Source organism: Colobus angolensis, unplaced genomic scaffold (assembly GCF_000951035.1).
Source record: "Colobus angolensis palliatus isolate OR3802 unplaced genomic scaffold, Cang.pa_1.0 Scaffold259, whole genome shotgun sequence".
Taxonomy (NCBI): domain Eukaryota; kingdom Metazoa; phylum Chordata; class Mammalia; order Primates; family Cercopithecidae; genus Colobus; species Colobus angolensis.
The window spans coordinates 2,683,113-2,710,669 of NW_012115810.1; the positions used below are offsets into that span (position 1 = coordinate 2,683,113).

General features: G+C 33.8%; 1 protein-coding gene across 2 annotated transcripts in view; it reads left to right on the forward strand.

The window, feature by feature from the left end:
• KCNH7 (potassium channel, voltage gated eag related subfamily H, member 7) overlaps nucleotides 1–27,557 on the forward strand; it is a 469,753-nt gene that overhangs the window by 402,629 nt on the left and 39,567 nt on the right. Inside the window, exons 8-9 of one of the 2 annotated variants that reach the window (XM_011947085.1) lie at nucleotides 1,077–1,476; nucleotides 13,383–13,582. In XM_011947085.1, coding sequence (XP_011802475.1) covers nucleotides 1,077–1,476; nucleotides 13,383–13,582 — 600 coding nt within the window. Of the gene's footprint in view, nucleotides 1–1,076; nucleotides 1,477–13,382; nucleotides 13,672–27,557 lie in introns of those variants that run through there. The other variant, XM_011947086.1, reaches the window with a different exon arrangement.

The following is a 27,557-nucleotide window of genomic DNA, read 5'->3' on the forward strand; positions in this document are numbered from 1 at the left end:
GCAGCAACAATGAACAGACAAAATGACTCAATAATTGATTGGTAAACACCATGTAACTATGGAATAATTATATGCCCTGTGAATTATATAGTACTTATAGTTGACATTATTTAGGAAACCTAAGAAATGAGCTTGTAATTGGTACTTATCAGATTTGAAGTCCAAACAACCAGTTAAGTGTCCTGTTATTATATCGAAGTATCCTATCATTAGATACCTGGTCAGTAATAATCACCCAATTAGTTACACATATCATAGCCAAAAGCAAAATGCAATTATAATAGCACTGGGACATCAAGAAATAATTTCTCAATTTAGCACGTTTAGGAATAAAAACATGCGTTTAAATGTAGTGCCTAATTCATGCATGCGATCATCCAATAAGTGTTCCCACAGTTACGGGAAGAAGGGGCTTGACTGGCTCCTTATTATCCAGATCCTTTACAACTCAAATGTCAGCTCCTCGGCAAGGCCCTTCTTGGTCTTCATTTTTAAAGCCATTTCTACCCCAATCTACGCCTCCAAATACCCTCTATCATATTTCTGTGCTTACCATCATCATGTCACTTTTCTCTCTCTGAAATTAATTATTTATTTTTTAAAAATCTCTCTCTCCTCAGTAGAGTACGATCTTGTTTTCTCTTCATTAGATTAGACACGTTGTCTATTAAATAACTGTCTCTATTAGGAGAGTAACCATGTCTGTTTGTTTGACACTATAATCCCAGTGTGTGACCTTAGTAGGCACACAGTAACACACTAGAATTTATGTTGGTGAATAAATGAGTCACTGAGGACTTATGCAAGGCACTTAGAACATAAAACAAGACAGATTCTCTGCCACGTGGGTCTTGCATGCCACAATACTGAATTAATGTGTCATGCACTTTCGAAGTATTTTCCAAAGCGGGTATCATATTTAAAAAAAAAGAACTAAGTTTAATACTGAATTTAAATAGACAGTCATCCTTAATGCTACCATATTGTCTTAACCTGTTTTTGTCCACTTTGCTTCACATGAATGGACTTTGACTTGTTTACCAACTGTTTCTGACTATGTACGTTTGTTTCTACAGACAACAACATTAATTGGTCTTTTGAAGACTGCCCGGCTCCTCCGTCTTGTGCGCGTAGCCAGGAAACTGGATCGATATTCAGAATACGGCGCTGCTGTTCTAATGCTCTTAATGTGCATCTTTGCCCTGATTGCTCACTGGCTGGCTTGCATTTGGTATGCGATTGGGAATGTAGAAAGGCCTTATCTGACTGACAAAATCGGATGGTTGGATTCCTTAGGACAACAAATTGGGAAACGTTACAATGACAGTGACTCAAGTTCTGGACCATCCATTAAAGACAAATACGTCACAGCACTTTATTTTACCTTCAGCAGTTTAACCAGTGTAGGATTCGGGAATGTGTCTCCTAACACGAATTCGGAGAAAATCTTTTCAATTTGTGTCATGTTGATTGGCTGTAAGTAGCTTTCTCTTCTGTTGTCTATTAGGATAGAATAATACCTTGAAATTAATATTTCTACAATATTTAGAGTCAGGCAAAGAAAAAATTACAGAAAATTGACGAGATAATGGGATTACATATATGGGGACTGTATGCCATCAAATCTGATTCTCTCTGTGAAGTGGAGACACCAAAATGGTCTTTCTGAACCTTAGGGAACTATGGGCATAAAATTGGAGCAACATGGTTTCAGGAATTGAAACTTGCAGTCCAGTGTTACTGCTATGAAAACAGTATCTGTAATTTATTACCAATGATTATTTTCTATTTCAAGCTGAGGCTAGATTAGAATGGGAAATTCTCATTTACACTACGTGATAGGTAGATAGATAGATAGATATAAAAAATGTTAACCATGTATATCATCACAACAATTATTCTGTAAATTAATCTTTCATATGCATGTGTATGTGTATATATACTATATATACATATATTATATATTATATAGTAATATATAGTATATATACATATATAGTATATATTATATATTTTAGTATATATTTTAGTATATATTATATACTCATATATGTATATATTATATATATTACATATATAATATAATATATAATACATTATATATTATATATACATATATAATATAGATGCATGCAACATACTCATACCTATTTATACATAATATACATGTAATTTTCCCCTGTCATTGACTAAAAATTTCTTTTCCTGTGACATCATGTCAAGATCTAAGTGACTGGTCAATGTCATGAGCATCATTCATAACAGATATTCTTTGGAATTAAAAAAGCTTTGTTAAAAGATGTTTTAATATTAACATGTATATTTTAATAACACCATGGAACCACTGAAGGTGAACTTGCTGTTTCCAGGCAGCAATTAGCAAAAGCATAAAAGCATGATGGATTTTTATTTTCATTTTTTTATCATATTTTTAAAAATAATTTCAACTTTTATTTTAGATTCAGAGAGTATGTGTGCAGGTTTGTTACATAGGTATATTGTGTGATGCTGAAGTTTGGGGTATGAATGATTCCCATCCACCCAGATCATGCTCATAGTAGCCAATAGGTAGTTTTTCAGTCATTGCCCCCGTCCCTTTATCTCACTCTACTAGTCCCACATGTGTATTGTTCTCATCTTTATATCCATGTGTACATAATGCTTAGCCTCCACTTAGAAGTGAGAACATGTGGTGTTTGGTTTTCTGTTCCTATATTAATTCACTTAGGATAATGGCCTACAGCTGCATCCATGTTGCTGCAAGGAACATACTTTTTTTTTTCTTTTTTATGGCTGTATAATAGTTCATATTGTATATGTACTACGTTTTATTTATCCAGTTTACTGTTGATGGGCATCTAGGTTGATTCCATTTCTTCTTCAATGTGAATACGGCTGCAATGAACGTTTAAGTACATGTGTCTTTTTGGTAGAACGATTTATTTTTCTTCAGGTGTATACCCAGTAATGGAATTGACAGGTCGAATGATAATTCTGTTTTAAGTTGTTTGAGAAACCTCCAAACTGCATTGCACAGTTGCTGGACTAATCTGTATTTCCCTCAAGCAATAATAAATGCTTATATTCCCTTATATAAGCATTCCATTTTCTCCACAGCCTCACCATCATCTGTTATCCGATGGCATTTCCTAGGTTTTCTTCTAGGATTCTTACGGTTTGAGGCCTTACATTCCAATCTTAAATCCATCTTGATTTAATTTTTATAGATGGTGAGAGATAGGGGTCCAGTTCAACACTTCTGCATATGGCTAGCCAGCTGTCTCAGCACCATTTATTGAATAGGGCGTCCTTTATACATTGCTTATTTTTGTCAACTTTGTTGAAGATCACATGACTTTAGCTGTGCAGTTTTATTTCTGGGTTTTCTATTCCATTCCGTTGGTCTATGTGTCTGTTTTTGCACCAGTACCATGCTGTTTTGGTTACTGTGGCCTTATAGTATAGTTTGAAGTTGGGTAATATGATGCTTCTAGCTTTGTGCTTTTTGTTTAGGATTGCTTTGGCTATTCAGGCTCTGTTTCACTTTCTATAAATTTCATAGTAATTCTTTTTTCTAATTCTGTGGAAAATGACATTGGTAGTTTGATAGGAATAGCATTGAATCTATAAATTGCTTTGAGGAGTATGGCCATTTTAACAATATTGCCTCTTTCAATTCATGGGCATGGAATGTTTGTCCATTTGTTTGTGTCATCTGTGGTTTCTTTCAGCAGTGTTTTGTAGGTCTCCTTGTAGACATCTTTCACCTCCTTGGTTAGATGTATTCCTAGCTATTTTATTTTTTGACTATTGTAAATGTGATTGCATTCTTGATTTGGAACATTATTGGTGCATGGAAATGCTACTAATTTTTGTACATTGATTCTGAATCTTGAAATTTACTGAAGACATTTATCATTTCTAGGATCTTTTTGGTTGTTTATAGGAATAGAATAATATTATCAGCAAAGAGAGATAATTTGACTTCTTCTTTTCCTATTTGGAGGCCTTTTATTTCTTTATCTTGCCTGTTTGTTCTAGCTAGGACTTCCAGTGCTATGTCGAATAGGAGTGGTGAGAGGCATCCTTATGTTGCTCCTGCTTAATGGGAATGCTTCCAGCTTTTTCCCATTCATGATATTGGCTGTGGGTTTGCAATAGATTGCTTTTATTATTTTGAAGTATGATCTTTCAATGCCTAGTTTGTTGAGGGTTTTTAATCAGGAAAATTTTGGATTTTAAGCATGGTTTATTTCTAAAGATTCAAGAAGAACATCATCTTTAGAATGCATAGAAAGTTGAAAATAGATCCTGATAGTTGATTTTTAAATGTCAACATGATAATAAAATGTGCTTAGATAAATCCCTATTAATGAAATGTAAATAAATTCACCACGTTTATTGTCTACTTTATATCCAATGTACTTTTCATAAGTTTTTATTTTAGTAGCATTTGTGTAAGCAAATAACATTACATTTCAATAACTATTAAGACATTCTACAAATTCAGTCCAAGTCTAGGCTGCAAACACAGAAGTAGCATTGTACCCAGAAAGAAATGGAAGTTGGATCTCCTAGAATAAAATAGAAATATGTATTCCAGAGAGACTGAACACAGAGCAAACACAGTTCCAACCATTTTGTGATTACAACTGCTAGTAAACACTTTATAGGGGTCATCTGCTTTAGTGGCATAGGTATCAAACAAGGAAAAACTTGGTCTTAATTAAACACGTATATAGTAGAAATATCTTTTTAAGAAAATAGAACCTGTATTTTGAAACTTAGAATTTTTAAGAAAGACTTTTAAAAATGTACTTGTTTAGCCAGTTCACCACTTAGTAATCCACACTACTTGTGAGGATTAAGTAAAATACGTAGTGCTATTTATCATGTGGATTTTTTTAAATTGAAGATAGCTCAGTTCTTTACTTGCTCTACACCTAATCTCCATTCCCTCAATCAGGGAATTTTAGGCAGTTTTCTTCCTTTGTCCTTCTTTCCTTCCTTTCTTCTTCCCTTCCTGTTTTTCTTTTTTAATATAGCACTAGACTGTTTCTGTTAATATATTAAGAATGATACATGTTTTCTGCAGATGAATTGTATCTTTTAAGAAAAAAGAAAACACTCTAATCAAATTAGTTATAGTAGCATACACCCACATTCCACATACCATCATTTATTTGAATGTAAGACTTGGTTCTATACACCTTAATCCAAATGGGATTATGTAAAGCTTTATGGCAGGCAGGAAATACTTTACAGGTACTCCTGGAGAACCACACCATGACCTTTTATTTCATAAATAAAGAAAAGAGTAAAATTAAGACTTGAAATTTGGCAATAATAAGAATACTGAAATTTATGTACCCATTTGATGTATATAGGTGTATCTGCACATGATATTCTCAGTTCAATCTAACTATATTCTAAAATGATATGGTTTTATCTATGCTCATATTCCTCAGACTTTTTGGGGCCTTACTTCAGCCTGAAAAAATAGAATAACAAAAAATGTGATTAAAAAATTGTGTATGTGCTAATTACAACTATTGTGGTTATCAGGTTGAACTTTCTCAGAATCCTGAGTTTAACTCTAATCTTTATTCTAAAAGAAAAATTTGAAGCCAAGTTGTAGAAAACAAGGCAATCAGCCTTCTATCTTATAGCAATATAATTTAAGGAAACTAAAAATAAAACATTAAATGCAAATAGTAAATATCTAATGCATATAGATTGTTACATGCATTTTGTAAAGCTGCTGTTTGCAAAGACAGTTTTTGTACTGCTGACCATGTACAGACTACAGTAACCAGATAATACATTTTAAAAGTGTGTATAGCTCAAAATAAAAAAGGAAGACTGTGAAGTCATTAAATAATTGTAAATGTAAGTGATGCTCATATATTTACACCTGTTTTATAACATATAGCGTAATTTTATATTTTAAATATTAAAATAACATGTATATATTTAATTTAAAAAAACACATAAGCCAGAAAAATAAAGGCAAATGTACTCCATTTCTGACCTGCTTGACAAACATCTTGTTTGGGAGAATTTCTTATTTTTGTAGCATGTTAAAAAAAAGTTACTGGAGTTCTGCTTCCAGTTATGATGGAGTTACTAAAACCTTACTCTCCTTCTATTAAAAACAAACAGAAAACTGATCAAAATATATAAGACAATTGTTTTCAGGCACTGGAAAATTAACAGGGAAGTTTGATCCCTGAAAGAAGGAAAGCAAACAATATGGGCCACATGTTTTCTTGACTTTTTGTCTGGAGGCACTTTCTGGACCACAGTGAACAGAGAAGGGAGAAATAACCTAAGCAGACCCCAGCAGTCTTACAGAGTTAAGAAAACAAGATCAGAGGTCATGGAGGCTAAGGTACTGCAATTTGCAAGACAGACAAGTGGAGAAGTAGTTACGGAAAAGAAAAGCCCCAGAAACCTACATAGGTATCCTTTTGAGTCTTCTGATGAAGTCACAAATGCATGGGGTAAAACTCCCCAAAATCCGGCAAAGAAATACCAGAAACACTATAAGCTAAACAATTTCCAGAGCTCACATAGATGTGGGAGATTTTCAAATTTCAGCCAGCAGAATGGAAAACCCTTATTGAACATCCAGGGTATTTGGTAGAAATCTCAGGAAAAAAAAAAAAAAAAAATAGTGCTGTAGTACCAGGGCTAATCTGTCCCAAAAAAAAAGCTTAAACAGAAAGCTTCAAAAGGCACACACTGATCCCCAACTGATCCCCAAGTGGTTTAACTCCTGCAAGAACATCTAACTTCTTTTTAAGACAAAAAAACTTACAAGCATTGAAGAAAGTTAAATCTATAATAGTGCCCAATATCTATTTAAAATTTAAGAGATAAGAAACAGAAAAATGTAATTCTTAATAGAAAAAAAAAATCAAGTAAAATGGAACCAGAATCTACAAAGAGGATGAAGGCAAGCAAAAAAAAAAAAAAACTCTCTTTTTAAATAACAGCAGAAATTTTTTAATTTAAAAATAATGGTAGAATTTTTTCCAAAATTACTGAAAACTATAAACCACATATCCAAGAAGTCCAGTGAATCCCAAACAGGTTAAATATGTGTAAAACACACTGGTGCACATCATAATCAAATATTAAATGCTGCTGGAGAAAAAAAGACACATCATATACAAAGGAAAAAGATAATGTCGATAGATTTCTTATTAGAAATGATGAAAGCCAAAGACAAAGGAATAAAAATCTTATATTGCTGAAAGAAAACCAAAATCTGTCAACACAGGAATCTATATTTAATTAAACTACTCTTCAAAAATGACAAAACCTGACATCATTCTTCATGAGCAGACTACAAGAAATGATAAAGTTCTTCAAGTGAAAGGAAAATTATACTAGATGAAAATTTGGATCAACACAAAAGAATGAAAAACTAGAAGTGGTAAATGTGTGAGTTAAAAAAAAAAAAGACTTTTTCCTTATTTCTAAATGTCTTCAAAAATAATTGACTCCTTAAAGCAAAAAATAATGTCAATGAATGTGCAGGTTTTATAACATATGTAGAAGGAGAAATTATGACAATGATAGTATCAAAAAGTGGGAAGAAGAAATAGAAATATATGTTGTTGTAAAGTTCCTACATCATTTATGACATCATTTAAATATTATGCTATTTAAAGTAGATATTGACCAATTTAAAATGTATGTTATAAATCCTACAACTATAGCTAACAAGCCAACAGGAAAAACAAAATGGAATAATAACAAAGTAACACATGTAAAATATTGTAGGAAATAACTAAAAAAGGGAAACGCCGAAAACAAATAGCAAGATAGTATATTTAAACCCAAATATATCAATAATTGCATTAAATATAAACGATCTAAATGCTTTTGTTGAAATGGAGAAATTATCAGAGAGTATTTTTAAAAATAAGGTTCAACCATATGCTGTCTAAAGAAAACATACTTATAAAGAGTAAAAAAAAAATGAAAAACAATGTCCATACAAATCCTAATCATAAGAAAATCTGAGGAACAGTATTAACTTCAGACAATGTAGTGGTATTAACTTTAGGACAAGTACTATTGCCAAAGATAAAATAGATAAATATAGCAATCCTAAATGTATAGGTACTCAATTACAGAACTTTAAATTACATGAAGGAAAAACTGATGTAACTGAAAGGAAAAATTGACAAATTCACAAGACAAATTCATAATTATAGTTGGCAATGTTAACACTGCTCTTTCAGTGTTTTATAGAATAAACAGATCAAATGAATAAAAATATAGAAAACTTAAAGAATACTATCAGCTAAACTTGGTATATTGATAATTATAGAATATCAGCAGAATACATGCTCTTTACTAGCATATATGGAACATTTACCAGTAGACAAGCCACATGCTGGGCTACAAAACAAGCCTCAATAAATTTGAAAATGCTAAAATCATACAAAGTATTTGTCTGATGATAGAGAAACCAGAAATCAACAATAAAAGAAGGAAGAGGAGAAGGACCAAGAAGATGAGGAGAAGGAGGAAGAGGACAAGGAGACAAGGAGTAGGAGAAAAACTGATAGATGTTTAGAAAGTCCCCAGATGTTTGGAAATAGGTTCCAAATAACTCACAGTTCAAAGAAGAAATCACATGGAAAATTACAAACTATTTTTAACTTAATGAAAATGAAAACAAAATGTATCAAAACGTGTATAGGGCACCTAAGGCATTTTTTAGAGATAAATCTATAGCTTTAAGTGTTTTTATTTTAAAAGGAGATCTAAAATCAAAAATCTAAGCTTGTATTTTAAGAAGCTAGTAAAAGGCAAGCAAATTAAAACCTAATACAACTGGAAGAAAAGAAATAATAGATAGAAGAGCAGAAGGCAATAAAAATAGAAAACAAACAAGAGAGAAAGTTAATGAAAGTAATTTTTAAAATCAGTAAAACTGATAATCCTCCAACTAGACCAAAAGAGAGAACATAAGTTACTGTCCTGTATGAAAGAAAGATAATAACACAAATCTTATGGACATTAAAAGGATAAGAAAAGAACATTATAAAGAACAATAAACTTGACAATTTAGATCAAATGATAAAATTATTTGAATTATACACATTACCAAAACTGAAACAAACAAAAATAACCCTGAATCATACAATAAAAATTGATAAATTGGATTTCATCAAAATTAATAACTTCTACACTTCAAAAAACACCATTAAGAAAAGGAATGAACAAATGGTGTACTTGAAGAAAATATTTTCAATACCAAGATCAAAAAAGGACTTATATCCAGAATATATCAATAATTCTTACAAATCCATAATAAGAAGACAACTCAATTTAAAAATGGATAAAGTATTTGAAAAGACAATTCACAAAATATACATGAATGACTAATAAAGACATGAAAAAAATGTTATTAATCATCACGAAAATGAAAATTAAAACCCTAATGAGATATTACACATATACACTACAATGGTTAAAATTAAAGACTGACAAAACCAAATGCTGGAGAGGATATGGAACAACTAGTATTTTCATACATTGCTGGTGAGAATGTAAAATGATACAACTTTGAAAAACAGTCTGGCAGTTTCTTACAAAGTTAAACATACCACACAACTCAGCAATTCCACTCTTAGGTGTTTAAAAGAAATGAAAATATATGCTCACACAAAGACTTGTATACAAATGTTCATGGCAGTTTTATTCGTAATAGCCAAAAACTAGAAACAGCAAGGTTTCCATCAACAGGAGAAGAGATAAACAAACTGTGGTACAGCCATATGATGCAAATCAATTCAGCAATTAAAAAAAAAACAAATTACTGATACACACAACAGAATGATTCTCAAAAACATGTTGAACAAAAGAAGTCAGTCACAAATGTACATAATGAATATGTACATTATGATTCTACTTATATAAAATCCTAGAAAATGCAAACTAATCTGTAATGACATAAAGGAGCTCAGTGGTTGTCTAAGGTCTGAAGTGAGTGGTTGAAAGCAGCCAAGGAACACAAGGAGACTTTTAGGATGAAGCAAATGTTCTATATCATGATTGTGTTTACAGGGGTGTATATATTTGTCAAAACTAATTGAATTATACACTTAAAATAGATGCATATTACATATAAATTAAATATCAATAAAATTTGTTTTATTAAGTTACAGAATTGTTTAAATTTATGTAGTAAGAATGCAGGTGTATTTATTTGTTTGTCAACATGTTTCAGCTAATATTTTCTGACCAATCAAATGTATTAGTATGGTTACTATATCAGAATTAAGGTGTGGTGTGCTGAAGAAAGTTTTAAGATACACCTGTTTTATTTCTATAATACCTAAACTAAAGCAAACCATTTGGATGACAAAAGAACTCCCTATTTATAAAACTAAAAATATTGAGTTAAGGAGAGATGCCTAGATATCCATAGTCTGTCAACTTGCTTTTGATTGATATTTTTGCCAGTTGGGCATCGACTAAAAAATATGTACAGAATATAAGTATTTTATTCTTCTCTCTAGCTTATAACCTCTAGCTCCATTTCCTTCCTAAAAAACAGGAAAAAGATTAATGTCTTTATTTTAATTTAAAAAGTCATAATAACAGAATTTCCTAAAAATAGGTATTTCAGGTCATTTTTTGTCTTTTTTGATTTTTTGTTTGTTTGTTTGTTTTTGAGATAGGGTCTCACTCTGTCACCCAGGCTGGAGTGCAGTGGCACGATCTTAGGCTCACTGCAACATGCACCTCCCCGGTTCAAACGATTCTCGCGCCTCAGCTTCCGGAATAGTTGGTACTACAGGCACACAGCAAGATACCTGGCTAATGTTTGTACTTGTAGAGATGGGGTTTTGCCATGTTACCCAGACTGGGTTCAAACCCCTGAGCTCAGGTGATCCACCTGCCTTGGCCTCCCAAAGTTCTGGGATTACAGGCATGAGCCACTGCGCCCGACCATAAATTAGTCACTTACCTGTTCAACTACGTACTTATAATCTAGATTTTTTTTCATCTTGACAGGTAGTGGGAAATGCTTGTTTATGACTTAAACTAACATTTTGGTTAATTTTGATGGTAGAGATAAAACTCTACCATCCAAATAACATCTAATTTGCTAAAATCTATTTAATAAATAAGATTTTTTCCTTATCTTTCTTGATCATGTAATTGTTTAGGTAAAACATGTGTTTCTTGATCATGTGTGGTTTAGGTAAAAAAAAAAAAAAAATAGCATTGATTTCGTGCCCTCTGATTAAACCTACTTCCTGAGCACGTGATAGGTATTTTGGAAACATAACATCACATGTGATTGTTTCCCCCACTACATTTGGAATAAGTAAAGCGTGTTTTTCACATGAATGTCCTTGGATCACAGGAATCAATTTCTGGCAAATATGGTTAATTATCTATTTAAAGAATGATTCATTTACTCAAAAACAATTTAGGCCCACCTTTTTCTTCATGTAGAAGATACAATTCAAACACCTGCTCTACCTTACAGAGGATTAATGTCTCTTATACATGCCAATTCAGCCTCACTAGAGATCTCCTGTATTAGTCTGGATGTCCAGAGAAGCAGAACCAAAAGATAGATATTGGCAAGACATATGTGTTTGAATATAGATAAAGATATAAAGAGATTTATTAGACAAAACTGGCTCACATGGTTGTAGAGGCTGAAAATTCTCAAGATCTGTACTCAGTAACTGGGTCTAGACCAGGGAGAGCCAATGATGTGGTTTCAGTCTGAGTCCGAGTGCAAGTCCAAAGGCTGGAGAAGACTGATATTCAGCTCAGACAGTCAAGCAGAGAGTTCATTCTCCTTTACTTCCCCTTTTTCTTCTATTCAGGGCTTCAATAAGTTGGATGTAGCTCACCCACAGTGGGGAGGACAAACTGCTTTACTTGTTTACTGACCCAAATGCTAATCTCCTCTGCAAACCCCTCACAGACACACCCAGAATATTTGTGTAACCAAATATCCATGCACACTGTAGCCCAGTCAAGTTGATATAAAATTAACCACCACATCTCCCCAACTTCCATCCCCTTAGATAGATAAAAACAAGGGGTCACTACTTTCCCTGGGACATTCTCTTACTTGGAATATCTATGGTACATAAGGATCTTGATAACCAAGCATGATAAGATAAGCGAACAAGGTGAGATGGAAAAGCAAGCAAGTGCCCAGGAAAACATACTAGTTTAAAAGATGGCCAGAATCTGGCCAAAGCCTGCTTTGGAAATGATTAAGTGGCTTACAGAAGCAATTGTTTGTAAAATTTGTTTGAGGAAACAAATGTGTCGTTTGAATTTACTTTAATTAAACACTTCAAACTCTTTTGTTGTTGCTGTTTTTCCCACCCTGGTATATAGCTATTCCAGTGACTTAAACATATTTTACCATATCTCTCAGTTTCTGATAGATACCCAAAGATCAATATTCAGATTTTATATCATGATGTGACTTTCTGTACAGAGAATAGCATTTATTTTTAGGATTATTAGAAATGAATACAAATATAAAAAAGAGAGAAAGTGCTTAAAGAGCTTATTTTAAATCATGAAGATTTAGTGGAAGAAGCACCAATACAGATATTCTTCCTAAATGCTGATTATATAGCAAGGGATCTCATAGCAGTTTCTTCCCATAGACGAAAGAACAAAAATGTATTCTATTTTTTCCCTACAAAAATGAAGCTATGTGAATTTTTCTAAGCCAGAGATATGTTTCTTATGCAAAAATACTATGAAAATGAATTGGAATAGATTAAAAACTGTATACAAATTAACACTCCAAGGAAAATGGGTTTCTTAAAAGAATTTGTTATCCCTTAACAAACCTAATGTATTCAAAATAATCTCAAATTTAATAATAGATTTTTCTTCTACAAAGTTAGATTTGAGGCTGAGAGACAGAAATAAGTCACAATTTAAAACTAATATGTTAACTCCAATTCAAAAAGGGTTTTTAAATCCCTAAAAGACACTTTTGCCTCATATTTTTTTCAAGAAAATGTATTTATGGTGAGCCATGACATGCCTTCTTTTTCAAATGAAAGGGTTTATTTCAAATGCATTTCTCTCTAGTCAATGCTCCCAGCCACAAGCTGATATTATAAACAATGTGAGTTTTCACTTTCATTTAGAATCCATGATGAATTTGGATACTTTCCCTCTCCAGCTTTATCACTAAAATTATGAAATGTAAAGCAGTTTTAGTTTAACTTCTTTTTTTCCCCGTAATCCAATGGTAAATCCTCACTAGACTGAGATAATCAAAATCCTCATGCTTGATACTCTAACAATATATAACATGCCTATGTTTCCCCCGTAACTTTGTTTTTTATCCAATCCAGCACTAATGTATGCAAGCATTTTTGGGAATGTATCTGCAATTATCCAAAGACTATACTCGGGAACTGCCAGGTACCACATGCAGATGCTGCGAGTAAAAGAATTCATTCGCTTTCACCAAATCCCCAACCCTCTGAGGCAACGTCTTGAAGAATATTTCCAGCATGCATGGACTTACACCAATGGCATTGACATGAACATGGTATGTATGTCTGTTTTCCAAAATGAAAGTGCCACGGGCATTATAGTGATAGCCAAAATGGAATAAAAGCCAGAATCACCAGCTTTGAACCCCTTGCTTTTGTTTTCTTCTCTCAGATGTGTATTTTCTCCCCTGGAGATAGTCTCTCATTCTCAATTCATGGCATTGCATGGTGCTATATCTAGTTATACTGTGTGGCAAAGGCATTATAACATGATGCAAACTGATATAACTGTGTGTAGTAGAGTTCCCACTTCTGGTGAGAGAGAGCATTGCTTTAGCTGGGACTTGGGTTTTTACTGCATGGCCTCATTGCCAACACCCCCCAAAAATAGTTGGATCCAGTTGCAATAAGGTTTGGCAAGTAAACAGTAATAATTATGATGCCCCCAAACAGAAATCCCAGGTTAACACACTTTAAAAGACAGGAAATTGAAAACTTATAGGAGAGGTCAGGGAGCTTAAGTATACATAAGCATTTTCTGATAGGAAGTTTCACACTTTTAAGAATATTTTTTTCTATATTTTAAACAATCTATGCTGTGCCCTTTTACACCTGGTTTAATGCATCTTTCCTTTCAAGAGAGAAATATGGATCCCTTCACATTTTTCCTTCACCTTTTAAGCAAATTCAACATCAACAATCACCTGTCATAACCTCCCTTCCTGTATCACTGCTCAAAACTTTTAATGATATTAATGAACACTTTTAATGATATTAATGTGGTCCAAAGACCTCTTTATTATTAGGAGAAGTGCCCACTTTCTTTTTGGCTATAAAGGCTGGTTGCTAAATAAATTATACAGCAAATCCAAATTCGATGATGTATCATAGAGCGCCAGAAAAAAAGGAATAAAAATATGGTGGCTTCCCATATGGCTACTCCTCCACTGGGCAAGGACCCTGTTTCTAAGAATTTCTCAGAAAATAAAAGCACTCACATTTAATTATGTCAATTGCATGAAACAATTTTTGTGTAAGTGAGTCTGTACAATTTAAAATGGTACTTTCTGTTTAACCAGTAATACTCTAATGAAGAAAGAAAGGTTCAAAATTAACAGGAATGGTGCAGAAAGCACTGCAAATATTACCCAATTTGAAAGTAATATTTATATATGGATAAGTTTATCATAGCTGTGTGTGATGTATTTGATTGAGAAGGATATGCCATGACAAAAATGTTAATTTGAAGAGCTAATCAAATGAGCACTTTTCACGCAAAACCCCATGAGTCATTTCTAATCATCCCAAAGTTCCTTGTGGAAAATTCACTTGTAAATTGATCCCCCAAAGGAACACTTTAATCTCACAAGAAAGAGCACCTACATGTTGACCACTTTTCTATATTTCCATCACTGTTATTGTTTAACAAAGGTGTCAGCATTCAAAATCTTTTGGGGACTCTCTGCTGCTGGGTTGGCTGAAGCAGTGTCAAGAATTTTTAATCAAAACACATCACTCATTTTTTGTTGTTCCATACTGCCAGATTATTTCAAAAACAGTAGCAAAACAATTATTTTACCCCCCTCCATGTAACTCTAGTTTTGTGACCTTTTTTTTGTGATAAAGTCTATTTTGTGACAACTATTTACCTTTCATTGTTTGACTCTATTACCTATGAATATGGTTTATATACCACTTGCCTATTTACAATGTACTTATGAAAGATTTATCTCTTTCCTGTCTGCTTCACACCTTAATAAATGGAATCACAACACCCACCGGTAAGAACAGGAGGTATTTATATCCAATTTAATTCTCGTGTAAATTGTGGAGAACACCCTTGTTATCTGTCAGGTTTAGAGCTTGTTAAATGATTTCCAATGTTAGTTCTGATCTTTTCTGCATGACGTAGCTGAGGAAATACAAAGCAAGAAACTGGGGAAGACAACCTGGAAGAGGCCAAGTACAGAATAGAAATCCTTAACTTTAACAACGACTTGACCTCTAACAATATTTATATACAATTTCCCAGTTCCCATAAAAATTCACTTCTCTGCCCCTATCCCAACTCCGGTAAAGGCTATGGGTATACGGTTTGCATTAGATAATTGTCATAAATAAAATGTCATTCTCTTTCATTATCTTCTATTTTCATGATGTAGGTGCTTTTCTTTCCTCTCATCTGCATGCCTGTATTACATCGTCCTGGAGTGTGTGAGCTCTAAACCATGTGCCGCTGAGTCTTGCATGTGGTTTTGAGAGCTTGACTTTGCACGGACTTCTTGTTTGTGTGCAGTGTCTACATTTCTCATTTTGTGACTGCAAAGTGAGTAAGCGAACTGCAAGATAACACTGAACACTCAGCAAATGGAAGATGCTTACCCCTTGTTAAGCACTACTTATGAAACAAAGTTGATTAGAGAAAAAACAACTATACCCTTAGACAATTGAGAGGTTAAAAAAAATCAAAATGGATTTTTTTTACCTCCAAAGCCACACTTAAAATCCCTATGTATTGTCAACTAAATTATAATTTAATTGCAGTTTAAAGTCATTCAAATTTATGTATTGTCACACATAAAAGCACACTAAACTTGTATTTTGCATCAGCATTCCATGATATTTTAAGTATAACCTTAAATATAATTTCTCATGAAACATTTCAGGTCATTTTCACTGTTCAACCATGTCCAAATGAAGTACAAGATACTCAATCACATGGTATTGACTGACCTAAAATTATTTTTATGAACAAAACCATTTGATTGTTTGATAGACCAAAAAAATAAGAAATAATTGACCTAAAAAGTATGGCCATATCCTTTAATCTCTGCATCTTTCGCTTTTTGTGTAAAAGCTATTGCCAGAATGTTTCAACACTTAAAGCACTGTGGGAACAAGTATGGATTCCCTTTTAATTGAGCCAGATGGTTCAGAGTACAAAAGGAAATGGGCCAGAATAATGAAGCCACTGAAAGAATCACAGTTTTTTGTTTTGTTTTTGTTTTTGTTTTGAGGCAGAGTCTTGCTCTATTGCCCAGGCTGTGGTGCAGCAGTGCCGTCTAGGCTTGCTGCAACCTCTATCTCCTGGGTTCAAGCAATTCTCCTGCCTCAGCCTCCTGAGTAGCTGGGATAACAGGCACATGCCACCACAGCTGGCTAATTTTTGTATTTTTGGTAGAGATAGGCTTTCACCATGTTGGACAGGATGGTCTCGAACTCCTGATCTCAAGTGATCTGCCACCTTGATCTCCCAAAGTGCTGGGATTATAGGCGAGAGTCACCACGCCTGGCCTAGATCATGTTCTTTTGAGAGTGATCTCATATTAGGAATAGTAAAAATCATATGAAAGATGTGCACAAGTTAACTCTCTTAGAGGGAAAACTCTCTTCCCTCTACCTCCAACATTTTTAAATAGGAGTGAAGAGATACTTTTTTCAGAGTAGGACTGATAGCATCTCAATGAATTTCTCCAAATCAAAGCTGTCTTCTGATATTGTCTGAGACTTTCTGAGGTTACCTAACACTGTTTTAGTTACAGCACTACCACAGTAATGAAAATCATCTTTCATGTCAGTGTAGAATCAAGTGGCCTCACATCACACACACACACACACACACAAAGAAGGACTCTAATGACCATGGTCCATATATTTTTCTGGATGAAGAGAAATAAACTATTTAGGGCAGAGGCTACTCCTAAATTTAATATTATAATTGTGTGAAATAAATGCCTGTATGAGCATTTAATGGGAAATTTACTCCTTACCTGAAAATAGCACCTCTGCCCCCACCAAATAATGCCCAGATAATATAAAAAATGCAGAATAGAGATTCAGAAGACCTAAAAACTAACTCTCAGTCTGCCACTACTCTTGGACAAGTCACTTAACCTCTCTGCAATTTCATCAAACTTGTTTTTTTCCAATATTTTTAAAGCACCAGAACTCAAATATGCTAAATGTGCAAAACCGTTATTGTGGGAGCTTTTCTGCTTGAGGATGGCAATTCTAACCTATCTGCTTCCCATCCCCCAACTCAGGTACTCAGGTAATCCAGAAACAGTTTTCATTTCTTTTAGTAAGAAAAGGGAATAGTTCCTTTTATTTTATTTTTTTTATTTTTATATTTTTAGCCTGGGACATTAATGGAGGAAATTTTGAGAGAAAGACATAGAAAGTGGTTGGAATAAGAGCCTAGGAAGAGTTATAAACTCTCATCTGGGTGGATAGGTAAGTTTTTCTTAAAGACAGGCAGGAAAGAAAAGAGAAAGGGTGAAGGTATTAGCTTGCAGGGTTAGAAGGGAACTTGATGATACTTCCATTGCATTGTTCAGTTTCCTAGGTCAAGCAGAGACTAGATAAATCCTGAAAAAGGAGGAAGTGCAAGATAGAAGTGTAGCTCAAGACAGGGAGAGATTTTGGAGCTTTCGAGTTAGCTTAATAGGCTTTAAAAAACTTAGGATCATAGTGAGATTTTGAGTGACACAGTATAGACCTGTAATGGACCGTATGAACAAAGCCAGTTAAAAGTGGAAAAGAGAATAATAAAGAATGTTGTAGGCCGGGCGCCGTGGCTCCCGCCTGTAATCCCAGCACTTTGGGAGGCCGAGGCGGGAGGATCACGAGGTCAGGAGATCAAGACCATCCTGGCTAACATGGTGAAACCCCGTCTCTACTAAAAATACAAAAAAAAAAAAATTAGCCAGGCGTGGTGGCGGGCCCTGTAGTTCCAGCTACTCGGGAGGCTGAGGCGGGAGAATGGCGTGAACCCGGAGGCGGAGCTTGCAGTGAGCCGAGATCGCGCCACTGCATTCCAGCCTGGGCGACAGAGAGAGACTCCGCCTCAAAAAAAAAAAAAAAAAAAAAAAAGGAATGGTATACTGTTTAATAGAAATTTATATTGCTTGGAGCTGATGTGATTTCCAAGGAACATTTTAATAAAAATTTGACTTTCTTTACCTGCACAACTTTTAGTTTCTCTGTGATCTGTCAGAGTAGCCTCCACTACTAACACAGAGCTTATCTCTGCATCTACAGTCTAACACTACTCCATCAAAAACTGTGTTACAATCATTCTCTACACTTATTTAAAAGACTTCATCTGGGCCAGACCTTTATATTAAGATCACAGAGTGTTTTGATACACCATAGTGAAGTGTAATGGTGAACTCTTTCATTTATGTTCAATTCAGCAACTCGAATGAAAACAATCCTTGTGACAATATACTCCATCAGAAATGTAAAAGCAAAATTTGCAAAGTAGCATGGCTTGCCTTCACTGTATTGCTTTCCTCTCCCTTACTTTTTTCTAATGATTTTTAATCTACTGACGTTGATAAATACAGTCCATGACCTAGACTGATATGTGTATCATACAGCTGTAATAAAATTTTAGAAATATGATGCCCTCATATCCAGATAATCCTTCATGCATTTAAAAGGGGACATAAAGATTGACCAAAACATACATTTAAATGATAATGACCCACAGGACTGGCACACCTTTTGGTTTTCTATAAATGAATACCTAGTTACCATTTAAGAGTTGAATTAAAGTAATAGTTTTGCACAATGCACTTAAAAAGATGTTGTCATCTGCGTGTAGATTAGTTGACAGGAATTGCCTGGCTCTACAGAAACTAGGAATGTACTAAAATTTCACACTGGCAAGAAGTCTACCACTATGAACACACAAATTTATCACTCATGATCACCTACTGTAGCCAGCTCCTTAATAGCAGGTGCTTTTAAAAGGCAAAGTTCACTTGCCTTTCCTATTTTACACCAAGGCTACTTACCCTACAGTGCTTCAAAATATCACAAAGAACAAGAAAACAGCATCTGGAGCCCCCTGACATGAGCAATGTCAAGCTTAAGACAGGCATCTAATGTTTTCAGGTCACAAATGGTACATGTTCATCTTTCACAAGTGATGATGGTCACTTCATCCTGGTCTCCAACCATCATCAAGGAGGACTTACTTACAGTTGTAATCATGGTGCTTCTATGCAAAGTGAGTTCTTCAGTGGTAGGATCTGACCTTTAGCCCATTTTAAGTCAGGAAAAATAATGACAGTATGCCCTAGAGCTTTCCATATTATAAAAAGTCTACAGAAACATTACACTGAGGTGGTGAACCTACTTTGATGCTTCAGTTTCTCCATTTATTAATAATTTTACTCTTACAGTAGTTGGAAGGTGGAAATGATGTCTCACATTGTTTTTTAAATCCTTAAAATAATGTTCCTATTTGAATAGAACTGTAGAGTGGAATTTCTTATGCTGAAGGGTATGATGTGTTTCAAAAAACTCTGGAGTGTCAGGAGCACAGGAATAACTCAACTCAATTCAGTTTCAGATCATTTGATAATCAACACAGGTTAAGCCATTAATAAAAAATAGAGATCATCAAAGTTCAGTTATAACACATTCTTTGGAAATATGATTTTAATTCTCTTTTCATTCAAATACTAGAATAACTCAGCATTTCTTAAACCTAATGGAATCAAAGCATCCACAATTTTTTTTCAAAAATAAAAGCCCAATATTTTCTTTAGTAGAAGACATACCCAGTGGACTGGGATTGATGTTATAAATGGATATGAAAATGGTCCACCCAATATGTCATATTTCATAATCATTTTTTTAAAAGTGAAAACATTCAGATGTAATTCATCTTAGACCAAATTATCATATAGCCTTAAAGCAGCAATAGCTCAAGAAATTTAGATATATTTTAATTGTTTTTCTCAGTTTAGACATATTGCAATCCATGTGGATGAGCGTGGATGGAAAAAATACATAATCATTACATGTTTCATGCCAGATATACCTAAAAAGAAATCTCCTTTACTTTGCATCTTGGGCTCCTATTATCCAGGGGAGCCACCCCCAGTAGAACTTTACGTTCACCTTAGGGACCATCTGATAAGAGCTTTCTTTATTGGGTTGGGGTGGGGGGCATCACCTGTGATGATGCATTTTTAACACTCCAGAGCTATGCTGAATCATTTCCATATATACTGTCATTCATTCTGCCCTCTCTTCTGTTAATCTTCTTAGATCAGTATGCTGTGCAACCCACACAAAGCTAAAACATGTCTGCGGTTAGGAAAACCGGCCATAGTGGGAAAATAAGCCAAAGACTCACTCTCCACAAAGGCTAAATTATTTTACTTGGATCATAGAGGTGAATCTCAAGCTATCATCTGATTCTGTGCTGTGAACGGAAAGGTGTGAGTGCTAGAAAAATGTGTTTTCCAAGATACAGATTTAGCCCAGAGCCTAACTATAATTTTATCTGTTTTGTCTATGAGCTATTCTTTTTTTAAGAGATGGAGTCTTACACTGTTGCCCAGGCTGGAGTGCAATGGTAAGATCTCAGCTCATTGCAACCTCCGCCTCCCAGGTTCAAGCGATTCTCCTGTCTCAGTCTCCCCAGTAGCTGGTACTACAGGCACCTGCCACCATGCCCAGCCAATTTTTGTATTTTTAGTAGAGATGGGGTTTCACCATATTGGCCAGGCTGGTCTCGAACTCCTGACCTTGTGATCTGCACTCCTCAGACTCCCAAAGTGCTGGGATTACAGGCGTGAGCCACTGCACCCAGTGTGGCTACATGGTGCAAAACAGAAAACAGCTACATGGTGCAAAATTTTACATGCCAGACTTCTAAAAGACAAACAAAAATATATAGGCTGGCCTAGAGTAATCATAGACAGAGACATTCTTGGAGTAAAAGCAGAGTGGAAGCATGTAGACAGTGGTCAGAATGAAAAAAGGTACTAGATTACATAACATTTGTATCTCATGTTTTCTAAATATGAGAATAACATCCAATGGAAATTTAAATCTGCACCTTGCTCTATTCCCTTTCCTTTCATTCTCACCCATCTTAGCATACAGAATTGAGATCTTTTGAAAAAATTGTTATTAAACATTAATGATTGGTTCTCCTACGCTTATGGCTTTTATATTGGCAGTTCTTAAAGAGAAAAAATATCTTAACCAATCACCGAAGCAAAGTTAAAGGAAACATTAGGGAGACCTAACTTTTTTCAAATTAAGGTACAGAATCATTGTAAATTATCAAACAGTACAAAAATTTGTTTTACAGTAATTAAAAAGTACTTTATATCTTTTCACTTAGAGACAACACCCCGATGTAACATCACCTTGCAACCATACTTGTGACATATCATATACGTCCATTTTTTCCTCTTACAGACTTATCATAGCCTGATAAGAATTTGTTTTTAAATTGGGAAGCATCTTCTCTGATGGTGCACATTTCATAGATATGTGTCAATCTAAAGAAAGAAACTGAAGCAAAATTTATGTAGAGAGTTTATTTAGACCAACGTTGAGGACTTGCAGCTGGGAAACACTGGGAAATGCTCCAGAGAACAAAGGACAGGCTCAAATATTTTTTGGTTTTGTTTTGCTCATTTTCTTGTTGTTGTTGTTGTTATTTTTCTATTTTTTAAGGGACAAATCAGGAGAGTGGGCAATTAGAAAAGTTGTTTGTCAGGAACTCTCATTGGTTTACAGAAATAGCACTGGTTAGTGATTAGCTATACATTGTTAAACTATAGGGCATGATTTATGGTATCTAGCATATAGCGTTGTTAGGTCAATTTCTATCAATTGGTGGATCTCTCAGTCTAGAGTCCAGATAGCAGGTGGATTACTTAGCTTAAGGTGGGGAGTAAGACGTGACTGCTCTCACATGTCATTGCCTCTATAGACCTCATAATTTAAAGGGGCTTGCATTCCTTAGATAAAAAGTTATTTGCCTTCTCATATACACAAATTTTACTTAAACAAAATTGCAACATCTCTACTTTTTTATGAGAGACTTTTAAATGCAACATTTTAAAGTTGCATTTTTTATACTTTACTCATCCCATTATCTATTACCTATGTGTGTAAACTTCCATACCTTTTTATATGCTAATATAATTATACTTATATTTGGAAGTGTACAGACATATATATACATATTTACACACACATATAGTTGCATAATTTAATCTATAAAAACATTTAATTATGTGCAGTCCATGTTTCTCACTTAATAGCTTGTGAAAATACCTCCAAGTTGGCTAATACAACTAATTTATTCCTTTTAATGGCACATACTTTCCATACTAGTTTATTTTACATACTATAACTATATAATACATAATATAATAATATATAACTACATATTATACTAATAGTTTTTTCTCTTATACTAATGGCTACATTGCTGGACATTCGTTTGATTTCCAATTTCATGCCACTTCAAACAATACTGCAATAAACCCACTTACATATATTTCCCTTATTTATACTTTTATATTTATGGGTAGATTCTCAGATAAGGGATTTTTGAGTAAAAGATTATATGTAATTTTAATTTTAATAGCTATTGTAAGATTACATTCCAAAAATGCTTAACAATTTACATTTCTATCAACAATGTTGGTACTTTTCCCCCTTCCCTTTACTAGCACTGGATGTTATGGTTCTTTTTAATTTTTGCCAGTTTAATGGATATATGAAAGTTTGTTTTGACTCTAATGACATTTTCTGAGCTGCTGTTAAATATAAGCACCTTTTTCATTCATTCATATATACATACATACACCTTATTTGGTTTTTTATTCTATGAATTGCCCATTCATAGCATTTTTTGCATATTTTCAATTATATTTTCTATATTATTTTATTTAATAAGAACTCTTTGTAGATATTAATGCTTTTCATATTGTAATTTGATCCTAATATCTTTTCAATATGTTGGTTTATTTAAGGACTATTTTGGATACAAAAGTTTTGTTGTTTTTTTTTAATATTGTCTAATTGGTCAATTTTTATTATATAGCTCATAGATCCTTTCCTGTTTTAAAAAGACCTTAATAAAATTTGGATTATATGAGTAATTTCCTAAATTTTTTATAAGATTTGGTATATGTTTAGAAAGAGAACTCCACAATGTGTTTGAAATCTATTTTTGTAAATTATTTTCTTCACATCAATAGAAAATAGTCATGGTAGAATTTATTAAATAAACCATTCCTTTTTTCATTTAATTAAAATACCACCTGCATTACACATTACATCATTGGGTATAATTAGGATACATATCTAGACTCTAAAGGCTGCTCTATTTGCCCACTCAGTGTAGTATAAGAATGGTTTGGCTGGGCACAGGGGCTCACTCCTGTAATTCCAGCACTTTGGGAGGCCAAGGTGGGTGGATCACCTGAGGTCGGGAGTTCGAGACCAGCCTGGCCAACATGGTGAAACCCCATCTTTAATAAAACTACAAAAATTAGCTGGTCATGGTTGGTGGGGGATGCCTGTAATCCCAGCTACCTGGGAGGTTGAGGCAGGAGAATATCTTGAAGCCAGGAGGTGGAGGTTGCAGTGAGCCAAAATCGTGCCATTGCACTCCAGCCTGGGGGACAAGGGCAAGACTCCGTCTAAAAAAACAAACAAACAAACAAAAAAATGGTTTGTGTTTAGCAGCTTTATATCATATTTTAATATCTGATAAGATAGGTCGACACTTACTAATCTTATTTTGCTTATTTCTCCTGGCTACTTGAGAGCATTTATTCTTCTATAAAAAATATATGACATTTTAAATTCAGTTACAACTTAACTCCATGTTAGGCTTTTGAATTAACCCAAAGATCAGATTGTTAAATATGGCTCCCAAGAGTGAGAAATCATAACCACTATCAAGATTTACTAATAATTTCATGAATTAAGGAATTATGAGCATAGGCACAGAGATCTTCCTTACAATATTAGTATGAGTTCTGGCTCAGATTTAACGTAGGACTGTAAATGATATATGTTATTACACGACACTTAAACAGAATCTTTTTTGGTCATTAAACATTTACATTTTACATTCTGGACATTACACAGCTTATATGACATTTTCCAGAAAGTCATGTTCTATTAAATCTATTAATGAAAGATTGGCCTATCATAGGTGATTATTTAGATATATCCTGCTAAAAATACTCCATAAACGGGAACTATTCCACTAATAAATGCCCTTACTGTGTTTGCCAGGAGCGGGTCACTAATGCTTGTCAGTAGCTGTTCATTTTTCTTCCCTGTTATTTCTTGGGAAATATAGAAAATGGATTGTAGGTCTACTTTAACTCTTATTTAAATATAACTTTGGTATTTAAATATTAAGTCTCACCCATGCTGCACATTAAAATCATCTGAAATATTTTATAACAATTAAATCAGAATTGCTTAAAGTCTGTGTCAGTATTTTTATAAATCTAATATGTAGACAAGGTTGAGAGTCACTGGTTTATATCTTAAAAAACAAAATCCAATTCAATAAGATTTTATCATTTTCTTCTTAAAAATTTTTACCTTTATTGTTAAATATCTTTATTAATTTTATATAGCATAGTGAATCAAATAAAATATATTATACATTTCCATTTTTACCTGCTTATAGATCATAAAGAATAAAACTATCTTCTATCCAGCCACTTTAGCAAATTCTGATATAATTATTTTTTTGTTTGGTTCAATTTGTTTTTTCTGTAACCAAGTTTTGGGTCAATTTATTTTTCTTTAACAAATTCTGAAAGACTTCTTTTTGGTTTGGTTCAATTTGACCTCATTGTGATAGTGAGGTCAAATTGAGGTCAAGACGAATACTACTAAAATATCCTTGCACTCATGAAATGCATCCTACTTGAGCATAGATTTTTTAAAAAATTTTTTAAATTTTTTCTTTCTTCCACTTTTATTTTAGGTTTGGGGGTACCTATGCAGGTTTGTTACATAGGTAAATTGTGTGTCACTGAGGCTTGATGTACAAATGATCCCAAGGTAGTGAACATAGTGCCCAGTGGTACCCTTTCTTACCACTCTTCCTTCTCACCTTCCCTCCTCAAGCAGTCCCCAATGTCTATTGTTCCCATCTTTATGTCCATGTGTATTCAATGTCTAGCTGCCACTTATAAGTGAGAACATGTAGTACTTAGTTTCCTGTTCCTGCGTTAGTTTGTTTAGAATAATGGCTTCCAGCTGCATCCCTGTTGCTGCAAAGGACATAATTTCATTCTTTTTTATGGTTGCATAGTATTCCATTGCATATATGTACCACATTTTCTATATCCAGTCCACCTTTGATAGGCATCTTGTATTGGTTGGTTTCATGTCTTTGCTACTTTGAATAGTTCTGTAATAAACATACAAGTGCATGTGTCCTTTTGGTAGAATAATTTAATTTCCTTTGAGTATTTGCCCAAGAGTGGGACTGCTGGGTTAATGGAATAGTTCTCTTTTAAGATCTTTGAGAAATCTCTACACTGCTTTCCATAGTGACTTAACTAATTTACACTTTCCACCAGCAGTGTACAAGTGTTCACTTTTCTCCACAACCTCACCAATATCTATTGGTTTTGGATTTTTTAATAATAGCCATTCTGGCTGGTGTGAGATGGTATCTCACTGGAGTTTTGATTTGCTTTTCTCTGATAATTATTGATGATAAACTTTTTTTATATGTTTCTTGGCCACTTGTATGCCTTTTTTTGAGAAGTATCTGTTTGTGTCCTTTGCCCACTTTTTATTGGAGTTCTTTGTTTTTTGCTTGTTAGTTTGCTTAATAAGTTCCTTATAGATTCTGGATATTGGATCTTTATCAGATGTACAGTGTGCAAATATTTTCTCCCATTCTGTAGGTTGTCTGTTTACTCTGTTGATAGTTTCTTTTGCTGTGCAGAATGTCTTTCATTTAATTAGGTTCCACTTTTCAATTTCGGTTTTGGTTGCAATTGCTTTGGGATTTAGTAATAAATGTTTTGCCAAGGTTGAAAAGGTATTGGTAATAATATGGCCTGGAATGTCATTTCATAGGCTTTGTTCGAGAGTTTTTATTGTTTTTAGGTCTTATATTTAAGTCTTTAATCCATCTTGAGCTAATTTTTATTGATGGAGAAACATAAAGGTCCAGTTTCAATCTTCTGCATATTGCCACCCAGTTATCCCAGCATCACTTATTGAATAAGGAATCCTTTCTTCATTGTTCATTATTGTCAACTTTGTTGAAAATCAGGTGGCTGTATGTGTGTGGCTTTATTTCTAGTTTCTCTATCCTATTCCATTAGTCTGTGTTTGTTTTTCTACCAGTACCACACTGTTTTGGTTACTGTAGCCTTCTAGTATAGTTTGAAGTTGGGTAGTATGATGCCTCCAGCTTTGCTCTTTTTGTCTTGAATTCCTTTGGCAATTCAGGCATATTTCTGGTTTCATATGATTTTAGAATAATTTTGTCTAATTCTGTGAAAAGTGACTTTGGTACATTTACAGGAATGGCATTGAATCTGTACATTGCTTTGGGCTATATGGTCATTTTAACAATATTTATACTTCCCATCCATGAGCATGAAATGTTTTTTTCAATTTTTTTGTGTCGTCTCTCATTTCTTCCAGCAGTATTTTGTAATTCTCACTGCAGATAGCTTTCACCTCCTTGGTCTGCTGTATTCCTAGATATTTTATTCTTTATGTGACTATTGAAAATGAGATTGCATTCTTAATTTGTCTCCAAACTTGGGTGTTACTGGTGCATAGAAATGCTACTGATTTTGGTACATTGATTTTGTATTCTGAAAGTTTACTAACTTTGTTTATTAAATCTGGAAGTCTTCTGGTGGAGTGTATAGCGTTTTCTAGATACAGAGTCATATCGTCTGCAAAGAGAGATAGTTTGACTTATTATTTGTATGCCTTTTATTTCTCTTTCTTACCTAATTCCTCTGGGTAGGACTTCTGGTTATAGATTTTTTGATACATTGTTGATATTATTGGTGAGTCAACTGTTTAGTATTTTGCCTCTATTTTATAATGATATTCATTAATGGTTATATGCTCTTTAAGTGTTAGAAAGAAATCAGTTGTAAAATCGTCTGGTTGTTTTAATAGTGGGTCTTTAATCACCTCTCCCACTCTACTTGGTAATTATTTGTTCTACTTCTTCCTTAGTCAATATAA